The sequence below is a fragment of the Postia placenta genome (assembly GCF_002117355.1).
Source record: "Postia placenta MAD-698-R-SB12 unplaced genomic scaffold POSPLAscaffold_3, whole genome shotgun sequence".
Classification (NCBI taxonomy): Eukaryota; Fungi; Basidiomycota; class Agaricomycetes; order Polyporales; family Adustoporiaceae; genus Rhodonia; species Rhodonia placenta.
Window position 1 is genome coordinate 1,604,944 of NW_020169834.1, and position 27,863 is coordinate 1,632,806.

Here is a 27,863-nt window from a genome sequence, read left to right on the forward strand (position 1 = left end):
ATGTGGGAGGACCCGGGCTTCGAAGTCGAATCCTGATCAAGTACGAGACTCGGACAAAGACGCTGCACCAGAAATTAAGCTGCAAGTTTTATCCGCGATCGCCGATCACCTATTCCCACGGGTAGCAACAGACTAAGGAGCAGGCACAAATATTCCATCGACCAGATCGTTACATCGTCATGAATACTAATATTGTTGTACAAGGTGTAGCATCGACACCCATCCAGTATGAGTCACATTTACGGCTTCCATGGGCTGGTGGCAGCCCCGCCTACGCCCTCGGTGAGGAAGATCGACTGGCCGTCCTCATTGACGTAGAAGCAGTCTTCCAGGCGAACTCCAACCTGTTTAGATTCTTCTATGTTAGAATGTCGTCACCAAAATTTCAAGCGGACAACGTACCTGGCCCTCTATATAGATTCCCGGCTCGTCTGAGAACGTATGACCAGTCAGAATGACATCATCCGACCCGCCGCGAAGGTAGGGCGACTCGTGGACCTCTAGGCCAACGCCTGCAGACATGTCGTGTCAGACAAAGTTTCATCTCGGAGTTGCTATCAGCATACCATGTCCTAGTCGATGTGTGAGATACTGGGCATAGCCCTGAGCGTGGAGGGTATCACGAGCGGCACGGTCGACTTCCGCTGTGATTGTGCCGTTTTGCGCAGCAGCGAGGGCATTGGCTTGTGCGGAATGCACAAGATTCCAGAGTCGCAAGTGGGCGGCATGGACGGTCGAGTCTGGTAGCGCGAAAGTCTACATGATGGGGTGAGTACCAAGACATCGATGTCACGAGATTGTGCATACCCTCGTAACATCGCTGTGGTATCCATGCAGTGAGCCGTCGCAGTCGATCAACGCAAAGTCATGAGCTCCCAGGACACGATCAGTCCCACTGCCATGCGGGAGAGCAGCATTCTCTGTACAATGTGAGCATATCAATGGCATGTCCGACGTATGACGTACCTCCAAACAAGGTGAGAGCGCCTGGGTCCTGCAGTCCAGCCGCGGCAAGCGCACTGACAATCATACGGTGAGCTTCGGATTCGCGCATACCGACGTACATATTGTCGCGAACAGCGCGGATTGCAAGCAGTGTGACCTGAGAGTAGAGCATCAGCGATCTGTTCTCTACGGCACGAAGAGACAGTACCAGAAAGACAATGTACCTCGTTCACACACTTCATGATCTCTAACTCTTCCTTGCTCTTCCTTTCTCTCAGCCGCCTAATCTCCACAGGTGACACAACGACCTCGGAGCCGGGAGTAGCTTTCTGCAGGCCATCGACGATGAAGTTCCTCGTCATGCCATCCACAAATACAGTCCCCTCAGAAAGGCTAGGAATGGCAGATACGGCAACAGCAAATGGATCTGCGTCCTCGGGCCATGCAAGATATGCTATGTCAATAGAGCTCGGGAGAGGCAGCAGTTTGGCACGAGTGAGCTCAAATGCCGGTGTCAGGATCGACACCTTGGCATGCACTTGCTCTGCACTATTAATTTCGGGTGAGATGATCAGGAGCAGCGGCCGCTCGGATAGGTGCCATTGCGATCCCGATAGATTGGCGAAGTAGCCGGCACTGGCGCCTGGCTCTGCGATATATGCTGACGCGTTAAGTGAATGAAGCGTCTGCGCGAGCGACTGCTGTCGCTCGAGAAACGAAGCGGCCGGTATGGGAGGGACATGCGCGCAGTGCTCTGCGAGATGCGAGAAGTCGGGCGCAGTATGCGAGCTTGTGCGAGTGAATCTCGATAGGGACTTTGGAGGACCTGTGAGGTGGTACACAAGGATGAGAACTTGTATCAATATGCAGACGACTATGAGCTGCAGCAATGCAGACATCAGAGATAGGGAGGTGCAGCGGTGGGAATGGGCCTACTCTGCTCGAGCGATGTGCATGCTTATTGACGCGGTTGTTCGAAGGTGGGGATGTGCGAGCGACACTCAGCGGAAGAATCTTGGAATCCATCGCTCCGTGGCGTTGAGGGAGAGGAGGAATACTACGTGCACAGTGTGTCCTATATGCACGGAGGAATACGGTCGCTGGGAGCAGCCACCGCGGTTGCCATATACGGACAAGGACGCGCTGGTCATCTTTCCACGTGATCACACACTCGATCGCGTCTGGCGCGTCTGGCGCGCGGTAATCGCTTGTCTCCTGCCGCCGCTCACCGCCTCCCCTCACAACGTGCTTGCTTATTGCCCAGGGCGCCCCTGCACGCACCATTTGTATAATAATTACCAATGGACAACGACCTGCTGCTCGCGGTACTCTCGAGTCTCATTGATCCTCTCGTCTGCGACCAAGCCACCCTCCTCGACGCGCTCGTAGAGTGTAATGGCGACGCAGAACGCGCTGCTGCGATGCTGCGTGGTAAGTGTAGTAGCACAGAGAGACATGACAAGAAGAGGAAGAGAACGACAGACTTGGATGAGTGGCTAGGAGGCTCCCCTGTCAAGGCCCGCGCTTCGAGCGCGTCTCCCTCTAAACCCGCCTCTACCTCCAAACTACCAATCAAGCGCCCTCCTGTCTCTGCTGGTGCTTCTTATATCCCAGTATTGAGTAAGACATCGGCTTCCACATCAAGCAGTGAAACCCCATCCAAGACTGATACTGTCAACGCGCCCGACGCATCACACACAAGCAAGCCCCCATCTATAGGGAGACGGAATGAACCATCAACAAACGATTTGACTACGCCACTGTCAAAACCACTGTCCAAAAGCCGAGACGTTACTAAAAGCCAACTTATGACTTTGTTACGGCCACCGAACTCCAAGGAAGCAATCAAGCAGCCCCCTCGATTTCCGCCTCTCACTCTAGCTACCCCTACACTCGTAGCACAGCATACGTCATGTACGCTCCACCCGTCCATCCTTCCTCCAGCGCTTGCTTGCAGGTGAGCGGATGGCGCTAATCCTGCCCCAACGCTGCATTTTCTCTATTCAGCGCCCGTAAATTCCAGAGTTAAATCGGGGGATGCTAATGACTGCATCTATATACAGGATATTCTACCACATGATGAACGAGAGCCAGAATTGGCGACGCAACCGATGGTGGCTGTTTGACCGCGTCGTGGAAAGCCCTCATAGAACATCCTTCTTCGTCCGCAGTCACTCAGCTCGCGATGGGGATGCTGAACATGACATGCATGAAGCCGCGAAATACTGGTGAGTCTGTAAACGATCACACGACATTCATGAGTGTATAGGCTGACCATTTCTACATAGGTACAACGGGCGCGAGACTGAGCCTCCTGCAACCTTCCCCCCCGATATGGAGGAAGCGTGCAAACTCATTGAGCGCGCTGTCAATGCAGAGATGCGCAAGCGGAAACGGTTGCCCCTGGAGTGGGCAGGCGAGCCCCCACAAGACGGAGATGAACCTGGTGAAAATATAATGTGGCGGGCGAATGTGGCGGCGTCGAATTGTTATGAGGGCGCGAAAGAGAGTGTTGGGCCCCACTCGGATCAGTTGACCTATCTGGGGCCGTATCCTACCATCGCCAGCCTGAGTCTCGGTTCGTGCTTACCCCGCTTTCAAATGTCCGCACAGACACTAATGTGCATCCCTATAGGAACAAGTCGGGTCTTCCGCTTACGGGAGGTTATACCTTCGGATGAGAAGGACGAACGCAACGCTCGAACGTACAACATCCCTTTGGCGCACAACTCTGTGAGTGCACATTTAGGCAGGGACCAAGTTCGTCAATGACCGAGGCTTCGGGGCAGTTGCTTATCATGCATGCTTCAACACAAGAGATGTTCAAACATTCAATACCACCGCAAAGCACCATTGACATGTTCCACCCCCCCTTTCCGCCTTCCAACACGGACAATCAGGGAGTCGAAACGGTCTCTTCAAATGCACGCATCAACATCACATTTAGGTTCTATAGGCCCGACTATCGTGCGGAAAAAACGCCTCGCTGCAAGTGTGGTGTGCCCTGCATCCTGCGGCCGGATATGAAAAACCGATACTCAGCGCCTGCAGCTTCGCCGGGCGTCACCGATAACGTATTTGGGAAAGATCTGGTTGCTAAGTATTGGTGGACGTGCTACGCCGGAGCTCAAAACGACGGGAAGGGCTGTGGGATGTGGAAGGTGATGGACGTCGTCGGGGAGGGGAGGGGCCCATTTGTGGGTGCGGTACCGAAGAGTGAATAGCGTCTACCGCCGTTGTGGCGTGAGGTTGCTTGTGGGCGCCTGTGTTACATACGCGCACATGTTTGTCCATCAGAGCCTGCCAGTGGGACATTAGGCCTAAGTTGGCCGTAATTGGCCCTCGTTCGCCTGGCTGTGGGTCCCGATCAGGCACGGCACGCTACCCGAATGTTGCCCGAAAGTGGCAGTGATCGATCACTGACTCAGCCGAGGATCTGATCTGAAAACATTCATTCGTTCTCAATTCGAACACACCATGGCCGCCAGAACCGCTAAGATCGAGCGCAAGACCAATGAGACCCAGATTGAGGTTGCCATCAGCCTCGACTGCCAGCCGGGTACTGGCAACAAGCAAGAGATATCCGTCTCCACCGGCATCGGCTTCCTAGACCATGTATGTCCCATTCGACATTAAGACAACCACTTGGGCTCATTAGTTCGCGCAAGATGTACACTGCCCTCGCGAAACACTCCGGAATGTCCCTCACCATGAAGTGCCAAGGCGACCTCTGGATAGACGACCATCACACTGCAGATAAGTATCGCACGCGTCCTCGTCGCAGGAATGCACAGTCCGCCGACGCCTAACGCCAATCTGCGTCTACACAGGATAGCGCAATAGCACTAGGCACTGTGTTCAAGCAGGCTCTTGGCGAAGTTCGGGGTATTCGCCGATACGGGACTGGGTTCGCACCGCTTGACGAGGTATGCATTGCTCTTGTCTTGCCGCTCTCAGCCTGAATTTCGAAACCCCTTCTTCCTACGCAAAGGCTCTGTCTCGCGCAGTGATTGATATCTGCTCAAGACCATACTGCGTGACAGACCTAGGTTTGAAGCGGGAGAAGATAGGCGACCTCTCGACGGAGATGCTCCCACACATTTTCTATTCCTTTGCCATCGCTGCGGGCGTCACGCTGCACGTCGACGTGTTGCGAGGCGAAAACGACCACCACAGGTAGGTACACTTTTTCTTTCCTCGTGAAAGTAAATGCTCACAAACGCCAGGGCCGAGTCCGCGTTCAAGGCGCTTGCGCTCGCTATTCGTCAAGCAATTGAACGCACAGGAGGGGACGATGTCCCGAGCACCAAGGGTGTTCTCTAAGTCAGAGGTACTCCTGAACGAATGCTGGATGTACAATAGATTTTGGCTTGCTGGATGCACATTGCACTTCCTGCTGCACGGTTAGTGGAGAAACATACCAATGTAAGTCATTGTTAGATATGGAGTAATTGCTGCATCATTACACCAGTGTAGTCTATGAAATACAAAGTCCGCCCAATAAAAGATCATGAATCATGTAATGTGATGAAGTTTGTAGTGAGCATGGGGTGTCTTCGACTCGACACTATCGTTCGCCACATTCACACAGCGTTTCGAGAAAGACTTTCAGGTCGTCCTTGTTGATCTCGAGGACGCTCGTATCGAACGAACCATGTCGAGTGCGTGCATTGCAACGTTCCTTGGCATCCAGAAATGCGAGACCAAATTCGCTAGAAACGAACAAGTCAATCACAATCAATAGCGACCAGCGAGGGGAAAGCATACTTTTTGCGGACGTCATCGAAGTTCAGCGCAGCCACCACACCTACAACGATGTACGTGCCCTCCTTCTCGTTCAGGCATGCGACGACGAGGGGCAGGCTCTTGCGTTTGCTGCGAGAGTACACGGTGACGGTGCCTTGCAGCCTGTCGCGCAATGCCTCGACAAGCCACTGCGCGAGGCGCGAGAGCACACCGGGATGCGCGAACAAATCAAGGTCGGGACCCTGCGTGATCGTGACAACGCGGTGCCCGCGAAGTGTCCGGATATCGTGCTTGTCGATGATCGATGAGCCTTGGCGAACAATTGCGCGGTGTAGGGCCATGGAGAGCGGGAGTGCTTCTCGCAGGCGCACGATGCTATATACAAATAGTTTCAGCGGCTTAGAAGAGGTCGGGGAGTGTGATGAGCTTACTCATTAAGAGCATCGTATGCTGTCCAGAAGTTCTTTACCCACCACTGCAGCTCCGCTCCGTCCTCACCCCCATTTCCCTTTCCCACGGGTGCTACCGCAACCGAGTTCTTGACTATCCCGCCGGGCGGGATGTTCTCGCGCTCGTCGTTGCGGTGCCTCTTCTCCCTCCCGCCATCCCATACACGTCCCCCGCCGAACCATTCGCCGCCATTGCGCATCCCTTCGACCTCGACTTCCATACGCACACCTCCGGCTACATCTATGAACGCGGAGACCGCCTCGACGGCGTCACATGCAGATAGCGGTTGCGTACGGTACCCGTAACAACGAGTGAAAGAAGGATAGGACAGCTCGACGAGGCCGTATTCGGGCGCGATCTGGTCCAGTTTCTGTCGCAGCGACAGCTTCAGGTCTTTGGCCATGTGCGGATATGGTTGCTGTGTTTCTGCCATAGAGAAACTGAACGGAGAATTAGTCACGGTCGTGCATAGCGCGTGGGATGGAGGACGTACCCCATCTTGGCCAACAATCCGGTCAGCCGTTTCCTTCCTCTTTCTTTCCAGATGCCGAGTCTAGTTGCTACATAGCTAGAGTGATACATTGCGTCGTACAGGTTCCAGTGCCGAAACATCATGAAGCGCAGCTCGTCCGAGGCATATACTGAATTATCGTCGGGATGTTGTGACTTGACATCGGAGTCTGTCGCCGCCGACGCGGGTGGTGGGGGGTTGAGGCGGGCAACCTCGTCGTAGTATACAGAATGGTACTTGTCATAGTCGTCCCGTGATATTCGCGATGTGATATACTGAAAAGTAAGACCCAGTATGGCCAGCCTATAGAGATGACGACGACATTATGACCAGCTTCTAGGACTCGAATGGGATGTACACACCATAGGAGATCGTTATCTACGCGTTCCAGAACTGTGGCGAGGAGATAGACCGTGCCAGAAGCACTTTGCCCATGCCACGTCCCGGACATATAATGTTTCTCCAGACGCGCTGAATATAGATCACGGTCTTCTCGTGACATGCGAGGTGGACCCCGCTATAGCTGTACGTGAGAAGTGAAGAGCCGTCATCGTAGCGGAGAGAATACCTGTATTCTCCGCCGTTTCCTCCCCGCACGATCCCCGTCTCCTAGCGAGCGTCGCTTCCCCGAAGAGTTGCTGCCTTCGTATTCATCTTCGTCGTCGTCTTCGCCTTCGTTCTCTGGGTCCTCTTCGGAGTCAAGATCAGAATCGTCTTCATCCGAGTCGGGTTCAGGTTCATACTACAGCCACCAAGACCAGGTTCTGAGAACGAAAGACAAGCGATTGTGAGTGCAGTGCTCACCGTAAGAGCTTCCCATGCCTTCCTCTCCTCCTGCAAGTCCTCAGCACCACCGTCGTCCCACACGATTATTCGCTCGCCATTCTCCCCGCCTCCAAAAACACTTGCCAAGTTTTGAGGTCGCGATGAATCAATGACATGAACGGTTAGCTGTGTGCTGAAGCTCCCAAACCACTCAGAAGACGGCAGGTCGAGGATAGAACCCATGTTCAGAAGTATCAGGGTATGGAGCTGCTCCGACGCCAACCTGCATCAATTCATGTACTGCATAAACCCAGCATAGAGGACACGCACATCTGTGTACGTGGAAAGTTCGTCCCGCAGTCGTTCTAGTTCAGCATGACCGGAGACGGGGATGATTCGGTACATCACGTCGTCCTGTTTGAACAGTTCTGCTAGCATGTGCGCAGCGCAAAGCGCGTCCACGTCTGGCGCCACAAGCATTATAACGGAGGACGCTGAGGTAGATGGAGAGCGTCGGTGTGTGGTGAGGATCTTCTGGTATGTCTCTCCATATGATGGACGCGACGGAGACGCGAGGTGAGGTGGCGGTAGATAGACCATGTGAGGGCAGAGCTGTAGACTTGATCACGACAGCTACAGTAGTCTTCTGCGACCAGATATCTGGACAGAGAACAATATCTTCCTCAATTATGTCGAAACGGTGGTGGTCGATATTGAAGGTCAGCGCGCGAACACTATCAACGACGCGTCGAACGCGGGTAGAACGTCACACGTGATCATGACGCGTCTGTGGCTGGCCGAATGCCATGGCCACTCACTTGGACTCTGGCGTAAACGTGTCGAAACCTTGTGATGAGTGGCAGAAAAGGGATGCTGATAGTAGTTTGTGTACATTATAATGTGTCTAGAACCAGGTACTACTGTCCCTTACATCCCTTCTCTTGCCTCTAATACCCCAGACCCCCCAATTCGTCTTGACCATAACACGGGGGTCAAAGTCAGCCACCTCCCACTTGTCGCTGCCGAAGGCGTTCGGACCGGGCGTAATGACCCAATCAAACTCGCCTGCAACATCCGGTGCAGTGGACAACGACTTCACATCTCGCTCGACATCCGCTGGTGAGAAACCAGTGACGAAGATTGGACATTTGCTGGCGAGAAGAAGTGGTACTACTTGACCCCATTCTGCAGGCGAAGCAATTTGCAGCAATGGCTCCCCAGTGACCTCTGATGTGGATGTGGGTGAGGGGAAGCCAAAGCCCGGTGAAAACAGGACGAAGCAGTCCGTGTAGGGGTCAAACGTCTCCTGGAAGTGGGCATGGACATCCATGTACTTGGCTTGCATGCCAGTAATGGTAAGCTGCGGTGTATATGGGACTGTGTATGAAGGCACTCCATATTGCTGAATTGACTCGCGCGTACGCCTCAGACGGGCAATCGGTGCCGGCGTTGGCGGCTCGTAGATGTTCGGCACGTAAACGGGCTTCTCTTCTTTAGGTTTTTCGCCTTCCGTCGCGGCGTCGGACGACGCCTGCGAGGTTTCTGAAGAAGATGCCTGGGGCTGCGCCTGTGGTGATGGCTTCTTGAGCTCACTGACTGGTTTCGGGAGGGAGACCTGAGGACCAATGAAGTACAGATGGAACAGAGCCGAAGGGAACAGTAAACACAGCTGTTCCCAGACGTGCGGTGGAAGTGAAGATTCGGCCCTAGCACCGAGGATAAAGATCCTCATCTGGGGTTTGTCAGCTGATGCAGCTTCCACCTCTGGCGCACCGGTAGCGACATGCAGCGTTGTGCGAAGAGCTGACAGACAGCGTGAGGTCGTTAATAGTCAATTTGATTTTTGAGAGACAGACAAACCTGCCAGAGACCGACTCCCTTCTGGAGTTACACGCTGATTTCGCAAGGTAAGTCCACTAAATTGGTGGAGGACAGACCCGATCGTGATGGGGTATGTGAGAAGTTTGCTAGCATGCCTCCGAGCCCGCTCTGTATCCATGGATGCAAACCCACGCGTGTACCAGAAAACGTCCCAGTTCGAAAAGGAAATGGCAGCCTCAGAGTCCTGAGGGCCTATAATAACAGAGGATCAGTAGTCGTGTACGACAGCGGAAGGTCGACATGTCCTGACCTGGTAGCTCAAACTCCCTGAATCTCCGTCCACTCCTTAGGTCATGCTCGTCCTCGTTGACCTCCCGGAGTCTGCCGCAGTACTTCTTGTGTTCTTCATCCTGTCTCCAGTGCTCCTCGGAACAGTGCGTGGGCCACCCACAGTCCGGACATTCAAATTTGACCGCAAGGGGTTGCGACGGGGCGTGAGCATGAAACGGACCGTGTTCAGATGCACAGACCGGACATGGTGCAAGCTTTTGTATGGCCTCTCCGCGAGCACGAATAGCGGGGAAAGGGGATTTGGAGAACGGGTGGAACAAATTGTCCTCCGTGAGGAGAGGGACAGGATCCTTCTTCTCTACGGATTTTGACTTTTTGAACCATCCAAAGAATGACCGCGACTGATATTGCGGCCTAGCACCAGGGAGTATACATCGTCGCAGCTGTGAGCGGCCGAAGAGCTGAGTGGACGACCTGTGGGTCACTAGAGGCGGTAGCATCTGCAGACGTCGAGGATCGCCGGCGTCATCCGCTGGGTCACAATCTCGGAACGGTCGCGTTCTGCCTCCGCGCTTGCCGCAGCGACTCGCGTACACCTCATGTGGCTGCAACTTCAACTCGTCAAGCCCTCTCGTTCTTCTACACTGTTATGCGCTTGCATTGAGCTTACTGCCGAAGACTAGGCTGTGTATCATGTTGTCACTCCAAACGAGCTCAAGGCCTCTCGCTAAGGCTTGCCTAGCGGCCGCTGCATCGACTTCTCGGCGGACATACGCCATCTCAAGGTTGCCCGAGCGTGGCGTTGGGACTAGTAGGCAACGTGTCAAAGTCGGCCCACTGTTGAAGCAGTCCAAACCGCCTTCTGAACCTGGATCGTTTGGAGGATCCATGAACGAAGAGCGACCTTCCTTTGAGCAATCACCTTTATGGGAAGAAAGTCAGAGGCCCCCACTCAGCGACCCAGAGATAGGACTCAAGAAATTGCTTCTGGGACATGACCAACTCGTCGTTACAAGGTATCCGTCCGTACTACTTCACCGACGCCAGTCATTTATAAACACAGGCAGCTTGAGATGCTGAACCTCTTCATCGGCTTCGAACAGTCGAATCGCTATGTCATCTGTATGCACAATATGGATACGACTCTAACACACTCGTTGGCTTACCTGTTATGCTACCAGCGAACGAGGAGGGCGATACATTAGGATACATCGCAGAGGAGCCGAGAGGATTCCTCGCGACATTTGGTCGTCAAATATTACGCACTCATAGGCCTTTCAGAGCACTTGTCATGGACAGCGCTGGGACTCCGATCCTCTGGGTAAGCAACCAATTACTAGAACATCGTGGTTCAGTAATCTTATGGCAACGCATACCTCACAGCTTCGTCGACCATTCGCTTTCATCAATTCTCGAATGTTTGTGCAGAGGCTGAAGGATTTTAATGAATATACGCCCGAAGGTGAACCGGTGCTGGACACGTTTGCCGAAGTGCAGCAGCGATGGCATCTTTGGCGCAGACGATATGATCTCTTCTTCAGGTTTGTGTGAACTGTCGTCGATTTTGCAACTCGATCTGACTCACATATTGTTTCAGGGAAGACCCACGCCGCATTTTGACTGTTGCAACGGAGCCGCAGCCTCAGCCCGAAACAGAACTTTTCCAACAACTTGCCCGGGTTGATGAAGGACTCCTGGCCTGGGACTTCAGACTAAGAGACGCCAGTGGCCATGAATTTGCCAGCATTCGTCGTGCATTCCGTGGTTTTGGGCGCGAGGTAGATCCACGCCATAAATCCGGCAAGGAATGTCGCTCACCGTTTACCTAGCTTTTCACAGATACAGGTGACAACACCCTCTTGCAGTGCAATGTTGTTATTCACCATTATCATAGGTCAATATTTCGTCCGATTCAGTCCTACCCCGCCCGAGTCGGAAGATACACACCGAGCACCTTATGTTGTTCGTGACTTGGGCATCGAGGAGCGTGCGGTACGTAGACCTTACTGGAAAAAATGTTTCCAATGTAATTTACTTCATAATTCATAGCTTGTATTGGCGATGTCTGGTAATGTATCAGAGTCTTTTACCTGGAGGCCTGTCTGACACATGCCCCACGCAGTCAACATCGATTTCGACTACTTCTCACGCCATTCTGAAGGAGGGTGAGTTTATATCTCAGAAACATGCTTGCCCTTGATCAAGTGCTGACGTGGGAACAGGCATGGGATGGGGTTCGGGTGGTTCTCCGGCGAGTGATGATTCTCAGCGGGAATAAAACACCGAGGGTATAGGTCCCATATTCAATGTAGATAACAGTTTGACCATTCCATATACCTACAAGTGCCCGTAACATTTATTTGTAATATTAAAAGTGGGGGGCGGGCGCATGCCGGATGTATGACTCGAGCGAGCTACAACAGATCGTCATTGAAAGATCAAATAGCGAGACTTGGTTGATAATGGCAGCTGCGCTCGCCCGGTCCGAATTGCCCACCGCACTCACGAACTTCTCAATGTGACATCATAATAAGCTAATCCAATAGCACTATACATTACAGCCGTGTCGTGGAGAGTGTCACCAATACATTGATTTATAACTACACGGCTTAATCACTATTGGATTCCACAACATGGCCATGTATTTGCATAAACCTGGAGGAATGTCAGTACTTCCATTATGTATAATGACACAAAGGCATACACCCTAATGGCCCTCATGGCTCACATCCCATCGCCATTTCGTATGTTCACGAAGCATAACTCCAGTGAACTATGGCAACAGTACACATGAATGTCTCCTGGCCACTGAAGAGTATTGTCGAGCATTAAGAGGCCCTGATTCGGAGCGGCATTCTGGATGTTGTATGTTGCATAGACCATCCATCTGGATCCATCCGCCAGCACAGTTAGCATACATATGATTGGCATTTTGGCAATGATTTAGTCTACTTTCCAACACGTCGCCTTACCGTGAGGTCGGTTTTTGGGCCGGCACTCTACAAATGAGTGCGAAGAGGCAGCGGAGCGCGAACTATTTGATCGCACCTGTCGTGCGGCGCGCTTGAGTTGCACCTACTTGTACGAGCATCTCGCCTTGTCGCCGCACTGTTGTCCATAGAATGGCAATCTCTACTTCGGGACCTCCGAACCTGGGCACCTACCTCTCGATCAAACTCGCGCTGCTCATATGGATGATATATTGCACCAGATGCAACAATACAAGTGGACACTCCCATCCTTCTTCAAGGATGAAATCATGCTACCACGTCTAGGCGAACAACCAGCCTCTCCCATTCGAGTTCAGATGGTCTCTCAGTTTCTACAGGGTGCAACCAGTGTAACTGCACAAGACCTTGCTGAGGCCATGTTTGTGTGCAAGTACAGCACTCCCCCAATTCCTCGGAACACTGCTGATCATCCCACGAGTCATGCCACTCTACATGGCCCTCCTGCGGAGCGTAGGGTGCACCATTGCTTGCTGGAATGGGTGCAGAGTTGTACAGTTGAAAGTGGTGTGGCTCGTAGTGTAATGAGGGTTCAATGAGTTTTCATAGCCTTAGAAAACCTGCTAGTGAGGTCCAGTTGTATGGTTGCGCACCCGGCTGGTTGACAGATGGCACAACATGAGACATGCAGTGTTGCTTAAATACTAGACCATAAATACATGATCAGAAGCAAGCAAACAGGGGGTCTCTAAAGCATCAAGTTGAAGGCCTCTCACTCAAGATGGCATCAAGCACCCTAGCGTGATGTGCAGGATGCGCGTTGCTTGCCTTTGTATGTGCACACATGTAATATGCCGGGTGGTGGGAACACAGCAATTGACCATCAATACTGACCTTACCATAAGACAGTGTGCTGGAAAGCAGACATCAGACATGGGTATCCGGAACCAGTGTAGGTTGATGGAATTGTCTACTCTGCTCTCAGGAGACTACAATGATTACGTGACTTGGGGTCCCAATGTTGTGACCACCCCCATGTGGATAATGGTGTATGGTGGTCACCAAATGGTGAGACACGCCATAGCATTCCATAGCAAAATTGTGTATAGACATGACCTTTTCATGAGTTAGCATACATCACATTCTTTGCATATACTGGACAACAACACAGAAGCCATGTCTGTTAATTATGACCACGAGGATACAACATTGATTCACGACACAGCTCACAGGCAACACCAATGTGAGAAGACACAGGGAAGATGACAGCCCAGTCACCATAACACCAAAAAACAAAGATGTAGTGAACACGTGCACAAAGTACAAGGAATCGCAGCATCACATGATATAAATAAGCGCCAATGTTACCTCCTATATTCAGGCACGCACTCGAGGGCTGTCGAAAAAAGTGCTACGAGCGGTTTGGAAATCACGTGTGTGCATGTGATGTTTTCACGGTAAGCCGAATGGGGTCCATTCGAAACAGACGCAGTGGCCGTGGAGCACGATCACGTGGGGAGCTTCTTGCGTAGTCGGCACCCTCAGCCTTGCACACAGGCTGCAATCGCCAGGCTTTCATTCCCGCACCTGTTTCGCACTGTTCTCTTCTCTCTGGGCTTTGCATTACTTCCTCAGCCCGCCGAAATGGCGGATAACAGGGAGGCGGGACCTTCGACGGACGAAGGTGCACATCTTCTACTATTACCTAGGACGGATCACTTATGAGGTGCCCGCGTCAGAGACCGCACCGCTCTTACAGAACGTTGACCATCCAGATGGAGAACAGCAGCAGCGAACATCACGCTCGTCATTTGCAGCTATCGTACAGGAGCCCCTCACACCTCTAACGAAAGTGCTGCTGGTTGTCGCGCTCATATTCCTCCTGCTCAGCTCTGTATTCATTGGCCTCTTCGCGGGTGCTCAGCACAAGCTGAACTCGGGACGAGGGGGTGGTGGGGGTGGTGGGGAGAATCCACTCCCTACCACGATCACCTCCGTCATAAGTACTACAGCCACCGAGACCTCTACAGCCACCAGGACCTCTACAGCCACCAGGACCTCTACAGCCACCAGGACCTCTACAGCCACCAGGACCTCTACAGCCATCAACACCTCTACAGCCACCCAGACAGCCACTTCAACTGTCGTGTCCACTAGCACGGTTGTCCTCCCAGCGCCTGTTCCCACGGGCCCTCCTGAGGAGGTATGTCATCATAGCACCCCCATGAGTCTCGATAGATCTCAGCTCTACTCAGCTTGCCTGCTTGAGTCCGGAATGCATCATACTATCCTCTTCAATCCTGTCGTCTCTTGATACATCGCAGGACCCCTGCGAGAACTTCTACGAATATGCTAGTACGTTCCCCGCACATTTGCAAGATTCTCTCAGTTCATGTTCGCCCAGACGGCGGTTGGTTAAAGTCGCACCCTATCCCATCTGACAAGGGTGCTTTTGGCAACTTCGAGGCGCTAGCTCAAGAGAACAGACGTGTTTTGCAGCAAATTCTGTCTTCAGAGTCCTCCTATTCGTCTACGTCCTATGACCAGCAAATCTTGAAGAAATTACGCGAGTTCTACAACTCATGCATGGATGAAAGCAAGCTGGCCGAGCTTGGTACCGAACCTCTGGCGTCTGTTACTAGTCGTGTTCGTAGGTTGCTGAAGAGCGAGACCACTGTTGTCGATACTACTGTCAAGGAGAAACACAGCAACAAGAATGGATTAACTGCTGCCATTGCCTATCTGCACTCTAGAGGTAGTCTACTCATAAGCTGTGTGTATACTCTCTTACACGACGTTCAGGCATCGATGGCCTGTTCTCAGTGGACATTGAAGGGGATGTGGGTGCTGACCCAAACTTCATGACATTCTGGTTCAGTCAACCAGAGCTTGGCCTCCCCTCAAAGGTAAGACATTTCAATTGCTGGTACGTATTGGCTCATGTCGTCCACAGGAATATTACGACGAAGAATCAATTGTCGAGCTCTACCAGTCGGTCCTTCAGCGTTTGGTGCTGACTCTTGCTGACGAGGAAGAACTGCTGGGAGTGCGGTCCGAGTTGCCTCCCACGGCTCTGACTGTTCCTGAAGAACGTCTTCGAGTCTGGCCCCCATGGCCGTGGCCGCCTTGGGGTGGTGACGATGATGATGGCGGTGATGACGATGAGACCGAGCCTATGACCCCTGCCAAAGCAAGCAAACTAGCGTGGAAGATTATCGACTTGGAGAAGGCTATAGCGAATGCAAGCTTAGACCTGTAAGTTCATAGAAATGTCTTCGGTCTATAACACCCTCTTAGCCGTTCGCAGCGACATTTTGTACCAGGATCCAATTGCAACGTACAATCCCGCTCCCTTGGAGGATCTTACAACTGCTCTACCGGAGATCAAGTTCCCGGAATATTTCGCAGCCTTCACTCCGCGCAACTTCCCTTCCAACGTTATCCTCACGTCGACCACTTACCCTAGTTCGCTATCTGCTATTCTGAATGCAACGACGTCTGAGACACTAGAAGCGTATCTGGTGACGCGTGCAGGCCTCGCTCTTGCGCCTCTGCTCAGCCTTGAGACCGAGGCGTGGAAAGCGGTCCGCAATCTGCAAGAGGTGCTCCAAGGGTTAAAGAAGGGTGCCGTGGGGGATCGTGCTGAGTTCTGCACCACTCAAGTGGAACAGGCTATGGGTTTCGCAACTGGGCGTTACTTTGTGAACGAGACATTCGCCGGCGACTCCAAGGAGAAGGGGACGAAGATCATCAAGGGTGCGTCGCCTCGTGATAGCTAGCTTGTGTGATGGCTCATTCGTCTCTCACAGATATCGTTCAGACATTTAAGAAGTCCTTGTCACATATTGAGTGGATGGACAAGAAGAGTGCTGCCGCCGCGGGTGAGAAGGTATAATCGCATTAGTTCTTTCGTTATAAGCGTCTCGTTAACTCGCATTAGGCTGATGCTATCAGAATCAAAGTCGGGTACCCCGTTTCCCCGGACACTCTTGATCCCCGTTCCATCGCCATTTATTACACCCGAGTCAATATACATGAGGGCACGTTCTTTGATAATATACTTAGTGCGAGGTACGTTCAGTATCATTCAAGCCATGAACGCTGTGCCTGAAGGTCAGGACTCATTTAGCGCGAACGATGAGTACCTCAAGTGGCAAAAGCTGGGCAAGCAGCGTGATCCAGAGGCCTGGGAGATGTTTCCATCGACTGTCAATGCATACTTCAACCCTCCGGCAAACGAGGTATGTCACTAGACAATCTAACGAGAGGTTGCATAACAGAGAAGTAGATCGTCTTCCCTGCGGGTATATTGCAACCACCATTCTTCTCTCGAGATTGGTAAGCGCTTCACATTCTCTACCGGGACCACTCATTCAACAAAAATTATCTTGCTCGACAGGCCAGGCTATATGTCATATGGCTCATTCGGACAAGTTGCGTCACACGAATTGACGGTGGGTGTTTTCAGTATTTTTCATCAAATGCATCCGTTCATGTGCCGAGATAGCATGCCTTTGACTCGGCTGGTAGATTATACAATCAGCAAGGCAAGCTTGAGCAGTGGTGGACGAATGCAACCAGCGAAGGGTTCCAGAAGAGACAGGATTGTATCGTGAAGCAGTATTCAGGTAAGATATGGCTACCTGAGCTAGGAGTTCGCCTCTCATCAGTAACGATCACCAGAGTACACTATCGATGACGGTAAAGGTGGCAAGATTCACGTGAATGTGCGTGCTACTTCGTCCACATTAATATGAGCCCAGACTGAGAATCCATTCCAGGGCAACTTGTATGTCTCATACAAGTCAAGGTTGTGCATGGAATCGTGTGCTCATTGGTACCCCTCCCTCTCATAGAACGTCAGGGGAGAATATTGGGGACACTGGAATCATCCAAGCGTATCGTGCCTGGAAAGCACAATACGATACTGGCTTCGAGAGCGGTACCGAATACCTTCTCCCTGGTCTCAACTACACTAGGTAATCACCTTGGCTTTTTTGGTGTTCGTCGTCATATTGATATCAGTCTTCTCTAGGGAGCAGCTGTTCTTCATCTCTTTCGCCCGTGCATGGGCAAGGAACATGAGGACTCAATCGGCTGTAAGCCTTATTCTTCGTCGCCAGTCAGGCATGATTACTTACGCGTCCTTGCATAGGTCGCCCGTGTGCGCACTGACCCTCACTCACCAAATCAATACCGAGTTGACGGAACTCTGTTCAATGTTCCCGAATTCGCTGAAGCATTCCAGTGTTCTCCTAAATCAAAGGTATGCTTTGAAACACATTTGTACGCATATATAGCTGACACGTAACGTAAAGTTGAATCCGCCTCAGGAAAAGAGATGCTTATTCTGGTAACATGGTATTGTCATCGTATTTTCATGTATTGTGGAAGGGTCCATAGTATTTATGCGTTCAACTTCAACGGCTGGGTCGAGAGGTCTGAGACTCGCATGATCAAGGGTTGACAAAATTAAGCATTATACGCATGCATTATACGAGGACTTTCATTAAATCACCGCCAGGATGAGTGCCTCTGGGCATCCGAAAGCTGGTAAGTAGTATCATAGCGCTCCGATCGGGATCGAGTCGATCGAGATCTGTCGACCACGTGAAACAAGATCGTTTTGTGCGGCAATTGGGCTGCAGCTTGGACCGTAGCGTCACCGACGTCCACACTACGCCGCTACTGCGCACCCACTGTCTTACTGCTTGAGGCGCACGCTCGATATGTCTGCTTAAACTATCGGTTTCCTTCGTCCTAATCCAGAGCATATCTTATTATCTTGAGCAATATGCGCCGGTCCATACGGGCGGCCCGTCCTGGCGTCCGTGCATCGTCAACAGCCGCGAAGCCAGCTGTATGTTCCTGTCATAAGCTTGTTTTCTGTATCTCATAAAGTGGCAGACTAGACCTTTAGGCAAGTGGGAGAGACCACAGTCTGCTGCACCGTCCAGTTCGCCCAGTACATGGTCGTCCCCCCCTCCGAATAGGGACTGGGCAAGGCGAGCTTCACCAGGCTCCGGATCTTCTGCCTCTGGATCTTTACCGTTTCCACTGGGAAAATGGGAGCAGTCTCCAAATAAGTCGTCTTCGGCACAACCGAGGACCAACGACTACGGTCAAAGCCAACAGACGAAGAGGACGCTGCCATCTAGATCCGATTCTCTCCCACGACAACGAGGACCAGCACCTCATCAGAGCCCATCTCCTCCCTTTCAGCGAGGACCTGCACCCCACCAAGTGCCGAGCGCCCCAGTGCTCCCCGCAATCGAGCGGCAACCCACTGCTCCTCAAGCTGGAAACAGGTCGGCCACTTCAAATCAGGCAAGCTCTCCCTTTGCGCGCCCTGGTGTCGGTAGTTTGGCTTCCATATTGTCCGGAGAACGAATCAAAATTGCGCTAGCAACCCGAGACACACCAGTCAAGGGCAGACGAGCGTTCGAATCTCGGGAGGAGGAGCCTGAGGAAGAGGAGGAGGAGGAAGAAGAGGGAGAGGGAGAGCTGGAACAGAAAGGGAAGAAACAGGACCTGGGAGAGCAGAAACCGGAACCGGAGCGGGAACGGGAACAGCCCAAAGAGTCTGACCCGCTTGAGCAGGAGCAAGAGGTTCTCGAGCCTGAACTTGACGATGTCGTGGACGCAATACGGCCACCGCCTATAGCATCGGTATCAATCAGAGCACGCAACCGAAAGGAGAAGCAGCCACGGCGAGATTTCAATGAAAGAGGCTCGATTCTGACCAGGCTAGGGGACGAAGATGTTGCGATCCCGACTAATTCTCGTGCACCTGCTCGTGCAAGCCAGCAATCGAGCAGGCCGAGGGACAAGGGGAAGAAGTCCGCCAAAGCAGTGAAACCTGTCAATGTGGACGTTTATATCCCTAGTGTAGTGTCGGTTGGCAATCTAGCCAGACTTCTGAATATACGACTAGGTGAGATATTTGTGAGCTGACTTGGTAAGGATTCTCATGCATATAAATCAGATCCCTTACGTCGGAAGATGATCAAAGTCGGCATGGACGCCGAAGCATCCCATGATCATTGTAGGTGGACATTCATCACCGCAGTTTATGTGCAACTCACAGCCAGCATATAGTACTTACTGCAGAGTATGCGTCTCTTTTGGCCCTCGAGTTCAACCGAAATCCAGTGGTCAATGATGAGGCGGCTTTCGACATTTTTCCTCCGTACGTCGAGCTACTTTACTTTGCTCATGTTATCTGTTCTAATCTGCTACATAGTCCCGCACATTCAGATTCCTCTACTCTTCCTCTCCGGCCCCCTGTGGTCACAATCATGGGGCATGTCGATCATGGTAAGACGACTTTGCTAGACACACTGCGATCGACCTCCGTTGCAAAAGGAGAAGCCGGTGGTATCACTCAACACATCGGTGCCTTCTCTGTACCTGTTCAGACTAATGGGAGCGATGGTAGCCAACCGACGATTACTTTCTTGGACACCCCAGGCCATGCAGCCTTCTCCGCTATGCGCGCACGGGGTGCCGGCGTGACTGACATCGTTGTACTCGTCGTGGCGGCTGACGATGGCATCATGCCGCAGACACGCGAGGTCATCGAGCTTGTGCAGAAAGAGAAGGTGGGCCTGGTGGTTGCGATCAACAAGATCGACAAGCCTGGAGTGGATGTTGTGAGTATTGCCGCAGTCTACGTACCTTCATTCGTACTCAAATAATGGGCGCATGCAGAGCAAAGTTGAGCACGCTCTCCTCGCCGAAGGCGTACAGCTGGAGACCTTTGGCGGGGATATACCCGTCGTCCACGTCTCGGGGATGACTGGCCAAGGCCTTGAGCAGCTTATAGAGACCATTTCTGCTGTGGCGGAGATGCAGGACTTGCGTGCAGAACGTGAGGGTAAGATTCAAGGATACGTCCTCGAATCAAGGGTTCAAAAAGGCCTTGGGTGGGTGATTCCTAGCTGTTCCATCATGACTCTAAAACTGTCAACAAAACCAGGGCCGTCGCGACTGTCCTAATCCTTCGCGGGTGCCTCAAGTCGTCCGACCACATCATCTCTGGCATGAGTCATGCCAAGGTGCGTGTGCTCGCCGACTCGAATGGCAAGACGGTCAAAGCTGCGTATCCTGGCATGGCAGTAACCGTCTCGGGTTGGAAGGAGCTGCCAAAAGCAGGCGATGAAGTACTCCAGGGCACAGAGTCGGAGGTCAAGAAGGCGCTCGCGAATCGCACCCGCAAAGCGGAGATGGAGGCCACACTCGGAGACATGGACGCCCTCAACCAGCAGCGTCGCAATGAGCGGGAGCTGCGGGAAAAGGAGGCGGATGCAGCCGCGGCGGACGAAGAGTTGGAAGAGACCAGCGACAAGTCAGAGCCTGACATCAAGGAGCTTAAACTTGTGATCAAGGCCGATGTCAGCGGGACCGTCGAAGCTGTCGCCGGCGCTCTTCAGGGTATTGGCAATAACCTCGCCAGGGTTAGGATCGTGGCCACCGGTGTCGGCGATGTCACTGAGTCGGATGTTATGAGGGCGAAAGCAATAGGAGGTGGGTCTGAGATCTCCTTGAACCCTATCACCATATCTGAGGATCGCTTTTTCAGGAATGGTTGTTGGATTCTCTGTGGTCATACCTCGTCCCGTTCAGACAACTGCCGCATCTCAACAGGTCACCCTGCTGAGCTCGTCTATTATCTACCGTTTGATGGATGAAGTCAAGGAACGTGTTATCGATCTTCTCCCTCCCGTTATTGAAAAGCGGGTCTCAGGGGAGGCCACCGTCCTTCAACTGTTCGACATTCACCTCAAGGGCAAGCAGACGAAGAAGGTTGCTGGCTGCCGTGTCACTAACGGTGTGGTTGACAAGAACAAGCTCGCTCGTGTGGTTCGTGACGGTACTACCATTCACGAAGGTATGTCTTTCAACAACTGTAAGAGATAAAAATCGGCTGATGTGGCTGCAGGACGCCTCGAGACTCTCAAGCAACTAAAGAAAGACGTCACGGAGGTGTCCAAGGGCGTTGAGTGTGGTATGGGCTTCGAGCACTTCCAGGGTCTCCGCGAAGGCGACATGATACAGATATACCAGGAAGTAGAATCGCGAGCCAGCTTGTGATCATTTACACCACGATCATCATTGCGTATGCACAACACTAGAATAGTATCATAGACCACAACCCAGATGTCGCCGTGCTGCATATTGCATCTGTATCTTACGCTCATGCTTGGATTTTATTGGCCCTGTTCATGTCGTCCAGGACAATTTCCTTAGCACCGATTGTGCCTGTCCTGCCACCCACGCCGAACGTCAATGCAACCGGGCCAAGGTCCCTTGTAGGCTTCTCCAGGATTGTCCAACTTCGAGTATCTTGCTTCTTGAGGAGCACCTCAACCTGACCCGATTGCATCTCACCACTGTATGTCAAAGGGGACGAAATCATATACTGACCTTTGTGCCGAAGTACTTGAAGCTAGATGCGCTAGCATTAACTGGACCGAAAAGCTCCAATGATTTGCGGAAGCGCTTGGAACCCGGCAGATAGAGATCGAGGTGAATCTAAGATATACTGTTAGTAAGTGCCCACCCGGCAACTACACATATAGTACCGAGTTATCCTCTATCTTGATAGTGCTACGTTCTCGATCGGCTTGTTTGGCGAACACGGAGACGTGGACGTCCGTTGGGGTCTGATAGTGGTCAATACGGCACTCCGTGAACTGCTCAGTCTGAGACGCGGCAACCTATCAATAGTGATCCTGCGCCGACAAGGGGGATGCGTACGGTCTGCTCTTGATTCTTCGGGACGAACACATGACGACCCTTCGTGCACCCTTCAATCTTGAGGAATTCGTCGAACTCTAGGACACGCCGTTTGCAGCACAGGTAACCCTTTAGATGGCCGAAGATCGAAATCAGTGGATCCTGTCTTCCGTCAACTAGAATCTCACCTTGCTTCCCTCATGAAAGATTGGCTACGATGTGGATGTCACTCATGTAATACAACTGGTACAGCAAAAGTACGATACTTACAGGTTTGGGATGATATGTACACACAGTCCCAGGGCCATCCCCGGCACGATTCACATCGTCACTTTCGTACACCGTCTGGCAACCGCTGCGTCTACATTTTGTGCCCGCCGCCACTGAAGCGGATAGATCGTCCTCTTCTTCATCTACTGGTGCTGGTGCTGGTGGAGGTGCGGGCGCAGCTGGCACGGCCGCTCGCACACCCAACGGTAAGGAAGAGTAAGTTTCCGTCCCGCTTTGCGTTGAGCCCGTCATTTTGAGGTCCACATTCGCGGACGACTGCGGGGCCTCCACTTTGGGGGCCTCGTCCGTGTGTGCCCCTTTAGTACAACCCTGCGAAGGCTAAGGGTCTGCAGCAAATCGCAAAGCATAATATATACACACTGCTATCTTCATAAAGTCGTCAAAATCCAGAACAGGCTTGTTCACTGCCGAACAACACGACCAGGACTTGAGCCCTTCATGGAAGACGGGGCCGCCGGGATGATAGGTGCAGCTCTCTTCGGCATTGTTCGCGGCGTCATAATCCTGGCCGCAGCCTTTGTGTGTGCAGCGAGGCATAGGTGATCGTCGATGCTGAGACAATTGAAATACAGGGGAGAAGATAATGTAACAGATATAAAAGACACTGGTCTGAGGTCAGTTGCAATAAGCGCTTGGCACATCACTGACACGATCGATCGAATCCCCTAGAAGGTTCTCGCACGTGAATTCATATGCCGGCGGGAGCTCAGCCACTCGACTCAGGCCATGAAATTCACAATACACGATATGGGCAGGTCACTGCGAAGTAGCAATCCTTGATGGCCTCGAGTGGAAGCTTCGAGGGCGGAGACGAACGCAGTTCTCACTGAGGTAACAATTTCATATACTTAACACATGAAACTTGGAAGCATGGCTGGCAATAAATACGTTAGCCGGTCATACTTCCTGTGAGTTTTATGGAAGCATTCGTAGGGCTTGGCTACACTCAGCTTCAAACATTTCGACGACGGCGATGTTGACCTCATCGAACTTGCGCACCCCGGTATTAATATTTCGTGCCTGTGAGTACATTAATGTCCTGGTACGAAGTATCTCAAGAAATCAGCGCTAAGTAGTAATTTGTCGGGCCGTCAGATAGACGATCCAGGTAAAATATGGGATTTAGCAGAATCAAGACCGGCTCGCGTGCGTGAAGACGCCTCTTGAATATTTGGTTCCGCCTTAGCTTTTGGGCACAACTGAGCTGAATCAAAGAGCGACTGCCTTGACGCGCTGATGATATCACGTATGCGTTTCGCACATTGTGTCAGAGGCGGAATGACAATTTAGTACGCCCGGATAAACGGTGCCGTCTAGAGGGTAGACACAACGAATGCAATTCCGCAGTATTTTCACGGAAATTGGTGACCTGAGTAGATCGGACTATCCTGAATCAGCGTGAGTGGTCAAGCTGCAATTATGGAAAGGTGGCTAGAGCTTGGTGCAACGGTCTGTGAAGTCGAGAAACTCGGACCGGATTCCCGGTCATCGTGTATACCATGGCCTTGAGGTCTTGGGACAGCCCAGGGCCTGTCGACGGCGGCGAAGTCTCACGCCGGGGGATCTTTGTATGGGTCGACATTGTCATGAGGGTTACTGGAAATTCGATGCCTGCGCGTCCCCCCTCCCCGTTCAATGAACGCTTCCGACCGAGCACCCCGTCAGCACGCCTCGTGGGTCGTCACGGAAGGGGCACTCACTGGATATATGAGGTGCCTAGAACCACGGCCCAGCCTAAACCGAAGAGGGTGATCGTTGTGCGGCGATATATCTTAATCCAGAAAGCTCGAGACAGGCCCGCCACCCGCGAGGCCGAACGTCATCGTGGAGAGGGCAATCGCTGGCAAAAAGGTCTGAGGGTCTGGCGGAGAGAGTTGACGAAGGCTGCGGGAACGTTCTGCCGTTGCCAATGGTAGTGTCCGCGCAGGCTGAGACCGGGGCAGAGGCGAGCACATTTCATAAGCACGAGAACGGAGCGCACAAAAGGTTGCGAGTGTGCACGCCGCCTTACACGTCACCTGCTGCGTTCCTGACGTACGCGGGGCAAGGCGATCGAGGAGACAGGTTGTGTATAGTTTCCGGTTGGAAATGCGAAGACATGTGCACTCACTTTAAGCTAGCTACATGCTCCTCCCGGTGAAGGTATCTCCACCGATGTCCGACCGGTGCTTCGCCTAGGGACTAGACCGCTTTGACGCATATGCGACCCTGCAGATCGATGCCGCTCGTTGAAGAGAAGCCTATTTTACTACAGCCAGAAACCTACTGGCGGACATCAGAACCACGCGGGGCCTGCCTACGTACGCGGAAGTGAACAAGCAATGAGTACCAAGAGACCTATTCCCTGTATAGAAGATGGGGCTTATCGGATAACATGAGGCAGAGCGAGTCGCCCTTCGTCCCAGGAATGGATTCGAACGATCCACCATGCGCTAGCCTGAGTTTCGGCAACTGGCAAGCACCTCGCCGTAGCTCCGCGACAATCTGAGTGTCTCAGACTCGACCTGCCTCGTCCTTTCAGCGTGCATGCTCGCACATACGTTTACCCGAGGTGTGCGTCAGATCCGCGACACTGCTTTAAACTATGCTTCTGAATTCAATCGCGAACGGTGTCAGCTGGCATGGATTCAGTAACAAACACCGCTCACAGTCTGTATTGCATGGCCGATGCTATGCATACGATGCGATGGCATATATCGCTGAGGCTGGCCATTACTAGTGAGTCGGCACCCGTTATTATTGAGTCTCGCGGCTAGGCAGTACAAGTCTACAAGACACCTCAATCATGAAAGCATTATATAGTATTTTACGGTTGCAAAGTCTCTGGCTACGGTGTCGCGTGGAGAGGGCGACGGCATACCTTTATTCATCCAACGATGAGCACCATGCTGAGCCCACAAGAACTTAGTGCAGAGGTTCTTGATGCATCCCGCGGTGACCGGTGAGTGATGTCTGAAGTCAATTGACAGACGTTTCGGTAGCTCAACCTGAGCTAATCGTGATCGTCGTCTAAACATCATCCAATATGGACCCTATGACAATGGACGAACAAGGGCGAGAGGCGAGCAAGCACATTGCACATACATAGAACCCTCTCCTGAAGATGCATAGCTTATGGGCAACGTGATTTCCAGCAATAGCCTTGCGCAGCCGACCAGAAACCGGAAGGGTGCGTCATTCGACTGTCATCATCGCGTGACAAGCAACTGGCTTACTTGTTTTGCAAGGCCACCTCGGGATCACAACCTTTCTTCCAGATGCAGACTTCAAGGCTGCACTCGACATCACCCACGCGTACGGTGTTCAATTGCGAATTTTGTCAACATGTTCAGGGTCGCGCAGAATGAGCGGGACAAGCTTGGAGATTATTCTTGCCTGTACCAGGCAGTATGAAGCTGGTCAGTGCCAGTCCTTTGTATTTCACCTATCGAAGTTGATTGGGACCCACTCAGCGAAGACTCTGTGCATGCTTCTCATAGCGGGAGAATCAGAGGTATGATCTTCGTTCCAGTTATGCTACGGACCTGACTAGGCTTGAGCCCAGCAGCCCGGCCGTCGACAGATCGATCGCACAGTCGCGGAGTGGCAGTCTTCTGACGTGCCCAAGCCTCGGTGACAAAGATGTCCGAATGCTGCCATCTACACGGGAGAAAGCCTTGGTAACTTGCACCGGGTCTCTGAGCCTCGCTAGTAGATGTGTCTTACACTATATATATAGCAAGTCCGCGCACCTTTCGTCGCTTGAACGCACGCGCTTTCCATCGATATTTAGTCGTGGTCAGACTTTTGCGTCGGACTTCAAACCAAGAAATCTTTCGCTCCGACGCATATCCCGGCGGATCAGTGGGTAATATTATTGGGCTGATCGCCCGACCGTTGGTCTCTGTGTGCATGACAGGCTGGTATCTACTACTATGCAAGACCCGGTCCGAAAGCTTCCCATACCAGGAACCCTACCCCCCATGGACCCACACGAGCCAATGTGCGGGATGCAGAATACACGCGACGTCGCAACGGCGAAGTAGCCTGGTCGTCATGGTGTGGGAGATAGTTAGGATCTTGGAAGTACGAAATGATACCGTCCTCCCTTATCTTGCGAAGGATAATCACTAAGATGGAGTGCCTTTCCGATGCGGGTCTTAAGCGGTCTACGTGTACGGCTTTCCTCGCTATATCCCAGGGTCGGCATGTAAGTTCGTAGGCTAAGCCTGCGACTGCACCCCCTGTGACCAGAGTTGTGGCATGTACAACTCGTGGTATGTGCCTCCGCATTCTATCGGACGTTCCACTCGGTGTGAAATTATTTGAGGCTGCTTTAGTCTTCATTGCAAAGCGGCGGGTCACTTCAAAGATCGAGAAGAAGACAGCGAAACCTATCGAGGTATCCACTATTAGCATGATAGCCAGATACAGAGGCGTAGCGCAAAGTTTTGTACCACAAATGTCCTTTGCGCAGCCCCAGCCCCATCCGTCCCAGCCACGGCCGGCCATATCCCCAACTTCCCTCATCCAGTCTCTAACCTGCCGCGCTTCATGGACCTCATGATGCCGATCCAGGGCAGAGCGAGATTGAGTGCCGCGGAAGACTTCCTTCCACGCGTAGGACCAACCTCTCACGGAAGACGAACCACCCTCTATCGCGAGACGAACGTTCTCGGCGGGGGCCGCGATTAGTGCTTGTATACCGCCAGCAGACGCGCCGGCGATTGCTGCAAGTGCAATCGGCTGAGTGGATAGGCGGGACTCAAGAGCGTCGGAAACTTCAGTGTACGTTGACCATAGCACGACGCCCAATAGACCGTTTACGACCATTGGGGGAATGAAGTGTTTCGGGATGACCATATACTAAGATGTCTTCAGTGCGAGAACTTCGGGGGAACTGAAACGTACTGACACCTTGCTGCCTGACTAGCCATGATAGGTATTGTGGACTTAGGGACTGTCCATGATGGGTTGCTAGTTTCTTCAGTGTCTGCCAACCATTTACTGAAGAAGATATAGTACAATGAGCTGAGTGAGACGACTGTATGGGATTTGATGCACCTTTGGAAGGTCGGAACAAGCGAACTGGTCGAGAGAAGTACAAAGCAAGACTACGTGTTGCAGTGCGAGCAAGAGCAGCATAGAAAGAGTTGCCTTGCTCTTGGACGCTGTCCTGCGATATGGTCGACATGCATCTGCAGGACTCTGCAGGAGCGTTCCGGTCCGGCTCAGTGGGAAACAGACGATCGGAGCTGGGATCGGATCGGTGGCCAGACGTTCTCCCGCAGCCGAATTCAAAGTCGGGAGCATTAATATCTCTCTATGGGCATTGGACTTACTTGCTAACTCGCGGAGCCGACGCAGACGAGGTCCGC

General features: G+C 52.4%; 10 protein-coding genes across 10 annotated transcripts; 5 read left to right on the forward strand and 5 right to left on the reverse strand.

The window, feature by feature from the left end:
* Nucleotides 1-64: 64 nt before the first annotated feature.
* POSPLADRAFT_1178737 (hypothetical protein) lies at nucleotides 65-1,844 on the reverse strand (the record flags this gene model as incomplete). Its single annotated transcript, XM_024488613.1, has 6 exons — nucleotides 65-344; nucleotides 403-512; nucleotides 567-756; nucleotides 808-920; nucleotides 967-1,102; nucleotides 1,170-1,844. 6 exons carry the CDS (start codon nucleotides 1,842-1,844, stop codon nucleotides 240-242), a joined length of 1,329 nt encoding a protein of 442 aa, XP_024341895.1. The 3' UTR covers nucleotides 65-239.
* Nucleotides 1,845-2,753: 909 nt separating this feature from the next.
* POSPLADRAFT_1134335 (hypothetical protein) lies at nucleotides 2,754-4,169 on the forward strand (the record flags this gene model as incomplete). The annotated part of the gene is made up of 5 exons (XM_024484463.1): nucleotides 2,754-2,902; nucleotides 3,009-3,173; nucleotides 3,234-3,523; nucleotides 3,581-3,678; nucleotides 3,735-4,169. The coding sequence occupies 5 exons, from the start codon at nucleotides 2,754-2,756 to the stop codon at nucleotides 4,167-4,169; spliced, it is 1,137 nt and encodes a 378-aa protein (XP_024341896.1).
* A 253-nt stretch (nucleotides 4,170-4,422) lies between these two features.
* Nucleotides 4,423-5,268, forward strand: POSPLADRAFT_1136144 (hypothetical protein; the record flags this gene model as incomplete). The annotated part of the gene is made up of 5 exons (XM_024484646.1): nucleotides 4,423-4,560; nucleotides 4,614-4,738; nucleotides 4,781-4,871; nucleotides 4,937-5,121; nucleotides 5,172-5,268. The coding sequence occupies 5 exons, from the start codon at nucleotides 4,423-4,425 to the stop codon at nucleotides 5,266-5,268; spliced, it is 636 nt and encodes a 211-aa protein (XP_024341897.1).
* Nucleotides 5,269-5,512: 244 nt separating this feature from the next.
* On the reverse strand, nucleotides 5,513-8,017 carry POSPLADRAFT_1044518 (hypothetical protein; the record flags this gene model as incomplete). Its single annotated transcript, XM_024478557.1, has 9 exons — nucleotides 5,513-5,657; nucleotides 5,713-6,066; nucleotides 6,123-6,581; nucleotides 6,635-6,955; nucleotides 7,015-7,144; nucleotides 7,182-7,220; nucleotides 7,250-7,394; nucleotides 7,457-7,700; nucleotides 7,758-8,017. 9 exons carry the CDS (start codon nucleotides 8,015-8,017, stop codon nucleotides 5,513-5,515), a joined length of 2,097 nt encoding a protein of 698 aa, XP_024341898.1.
* A 304-nt stretch (nucleotides 8,018-8,321) lies between these two features.
* On the reverse strand, nucleotides 8,322-10,419 carry POSPLADRAFT_1065081 (hypothetical protein; the record flags this gene model as incomplete). The annotated part of the gene is made up of 4 exons (XM_024481898.1): nucleotides 8,322-9,220; nucleotides 9,278-9,490; nucleotides 9,549-9,887; nucleotides 10,200-10,419. The coding sequence occupies 4 exons, from the start codon at nucleotides 10,417-10,419 to the stop codon at nucleotides 8,322-8,324; spliced, it is 1,671 nt and encodes a 556-aa protein (XP_024341899.1).
* A 281-nt stretch (nucleotides 10,420-10,700) lies between these two features.
* Nucleotides 10,701-11,807, forward strand: POSPLADRAFT_1031985 (hypothetical protein; the record flags this gene model as incomplete). Its single annotated transcript, XM_024476818.1, has 6 exons — nucleotides 10,701-10,850; nucleotides 10,958-11,070; nucleotides 11,127-11,338; nucleotides 11,424-11,521; nucleotides 11,610-11,694; nucleotides 11,752-11,807. 6 exons carry the CDS (start codon nucleotides 10,701-10,703, stop codon nucleotides 11,805-11,807), a joined length of 714 nt encoding a protein of 237 aa, XP_024341900.1.
* Nucleotides 11,808-14,121: 2,314 nt separating this feature from the next.
* POSPLADRAFT_1044521 (hypothetical protein) lies at nucleotides 14,122-17,834 on the forward strand (the record flags this gene model as incomplete). Its single annotated transcript, XM_024478558.1, has 18 exons — nucleotides 14,122-14,161; nucleotides 14,295-14,438; nucleotides 14,716-14,832; nucleotides 14,882-15,232; nucleotides 15,280-15,383; nucleotides 15,431-15,732; nucleotides 15,785-16,233; nucleotides 16,287-16,366; nucleotides 16,418-16,548; nucleotides 16,607-16,718; nucleotides 16,766-16,815; nucleotides 16,877-16,931; nucleotides 16,985-17,105; nucleotides 17,161-17,218; nucleotides 17,334-17,456; nucleotides 17,513-17,576; nucleotides 17,633-17,743; nucleotides 17,796-17,834. 18 exons carry the CDS (start codon nucleotides 14,122-14,124, stop codon nucleotides 17,832-17,834), a joined length of 2,451 nt encoding a protein of 816 aa, XP_024341901.1.
* Nucleotides 17,835-19,237: 1,403 nt separating this feature from the next.
* Nucleotides 19,238-21,570, forward strand: POSPLADRAFT_1044522 (hypothetical protein; the record flags this gene model as incomplete). Its single annotated transcript, XM_024478559.1, has 9 exons — nucleotides 19,238-19,329; nucleotides 19,365-19,411; nucleotides 19,463-19,522; nucleotides 19,576-19,666; nucleotides 19,721-20,129; nucleotides 20,188-20,402; nucleotides 20,456-21,003; nucleotides 21,059-21,367; nucleotides 21,419-21,570. The coding sequence occupies 9 exons, from the start codon at nucleotides 19,238-19,240 to the stop codon at nucleotides 21,568-21,570; spliced, it is 1,923 nt and encodes a 640-aa protein (XP_024341902.1).
* Nucleotides 21,568-23,100, reverse strand: POSPLADRAFT_1038936 (hypothetical protein). The gene is made up of 7 exons (XM_024477465.1): nucleotides 22,867-23,100; nucleotides 22,486-22,815; nucleotides 22,404-22,427; nucleotides 22,237-22,344; nucleotides 22,062-22,181; nucleotides 21,904-22,011; nucleotides 21,568-21,847 (listed from the first exon to the last, which is right to left on the reverse strand). Exons 1-7 carry the CDS (start codon nucleotides 23,041-23,043, stop codon nucleotides 21,674-21,676), a joined length of 1,041 nt encoding a protein of 346 aa, XP_024341903.1. The 5' UTR covers nucleotides 23,044-23,100; the 3' UTR covers nucleotides 21,568-21,673.
* Nucleotides 23,101-25,809: 2,709 nt separating this feature from the next.
* On the reverse strand, nucleotides 25,810-27,679 carry POSPLADRAFT_1134445 (hypothetical protein; the record flags this gene model as incomplete). Its single annotated transcript, XM_024484479.1, has 5 exons — nucleotides 25,810-25,881; nucleotides 26,031-26,138; nucleotides 26,479-27,351; nucleotides 27,401-27,492; nucleotides 27,550-27,679. The coding sequence occupies 5 exons, from the start codon at nucleotides 27,677-27,679 to the stop codon at nucleotides 25,810-25,812; spliced, it is 1,275 nt and encodes a 424-aa protein (XP_024341904.1).
* Between the last annotated feature and the right edge of the window lie 184 nt (nucleotides 27,680-27,863).

What these genes read in the sequence shown, in the direction of transcription:
- POSPLADRAFT_1038936 (XM_024477465.1), bottom strand. Translation starts at nt 23,043, where the DNA reads ATGCCTCGCTGCACACACAAAGGCTGCGGCCAGGATTATGACGCCGCG. An exon ending in GTACATATCATCCCAAACCT is followed by an intron (nt 22,428 to 22,485) that starts GTAAGTATCGTA and finishes TCCACATCGTAG; the next exon opens with CCAATCTTTCATGAGGGAAG. An exon ending in TCTTTCATGAGGGAAGCAAG is followed by an intron (nt 22,345 to 22,403) that starts GTGAGATTCTAG and finishes GGCCATCTAAAG; the next exon opens with GGTTACCTGTGCTGCAAACG.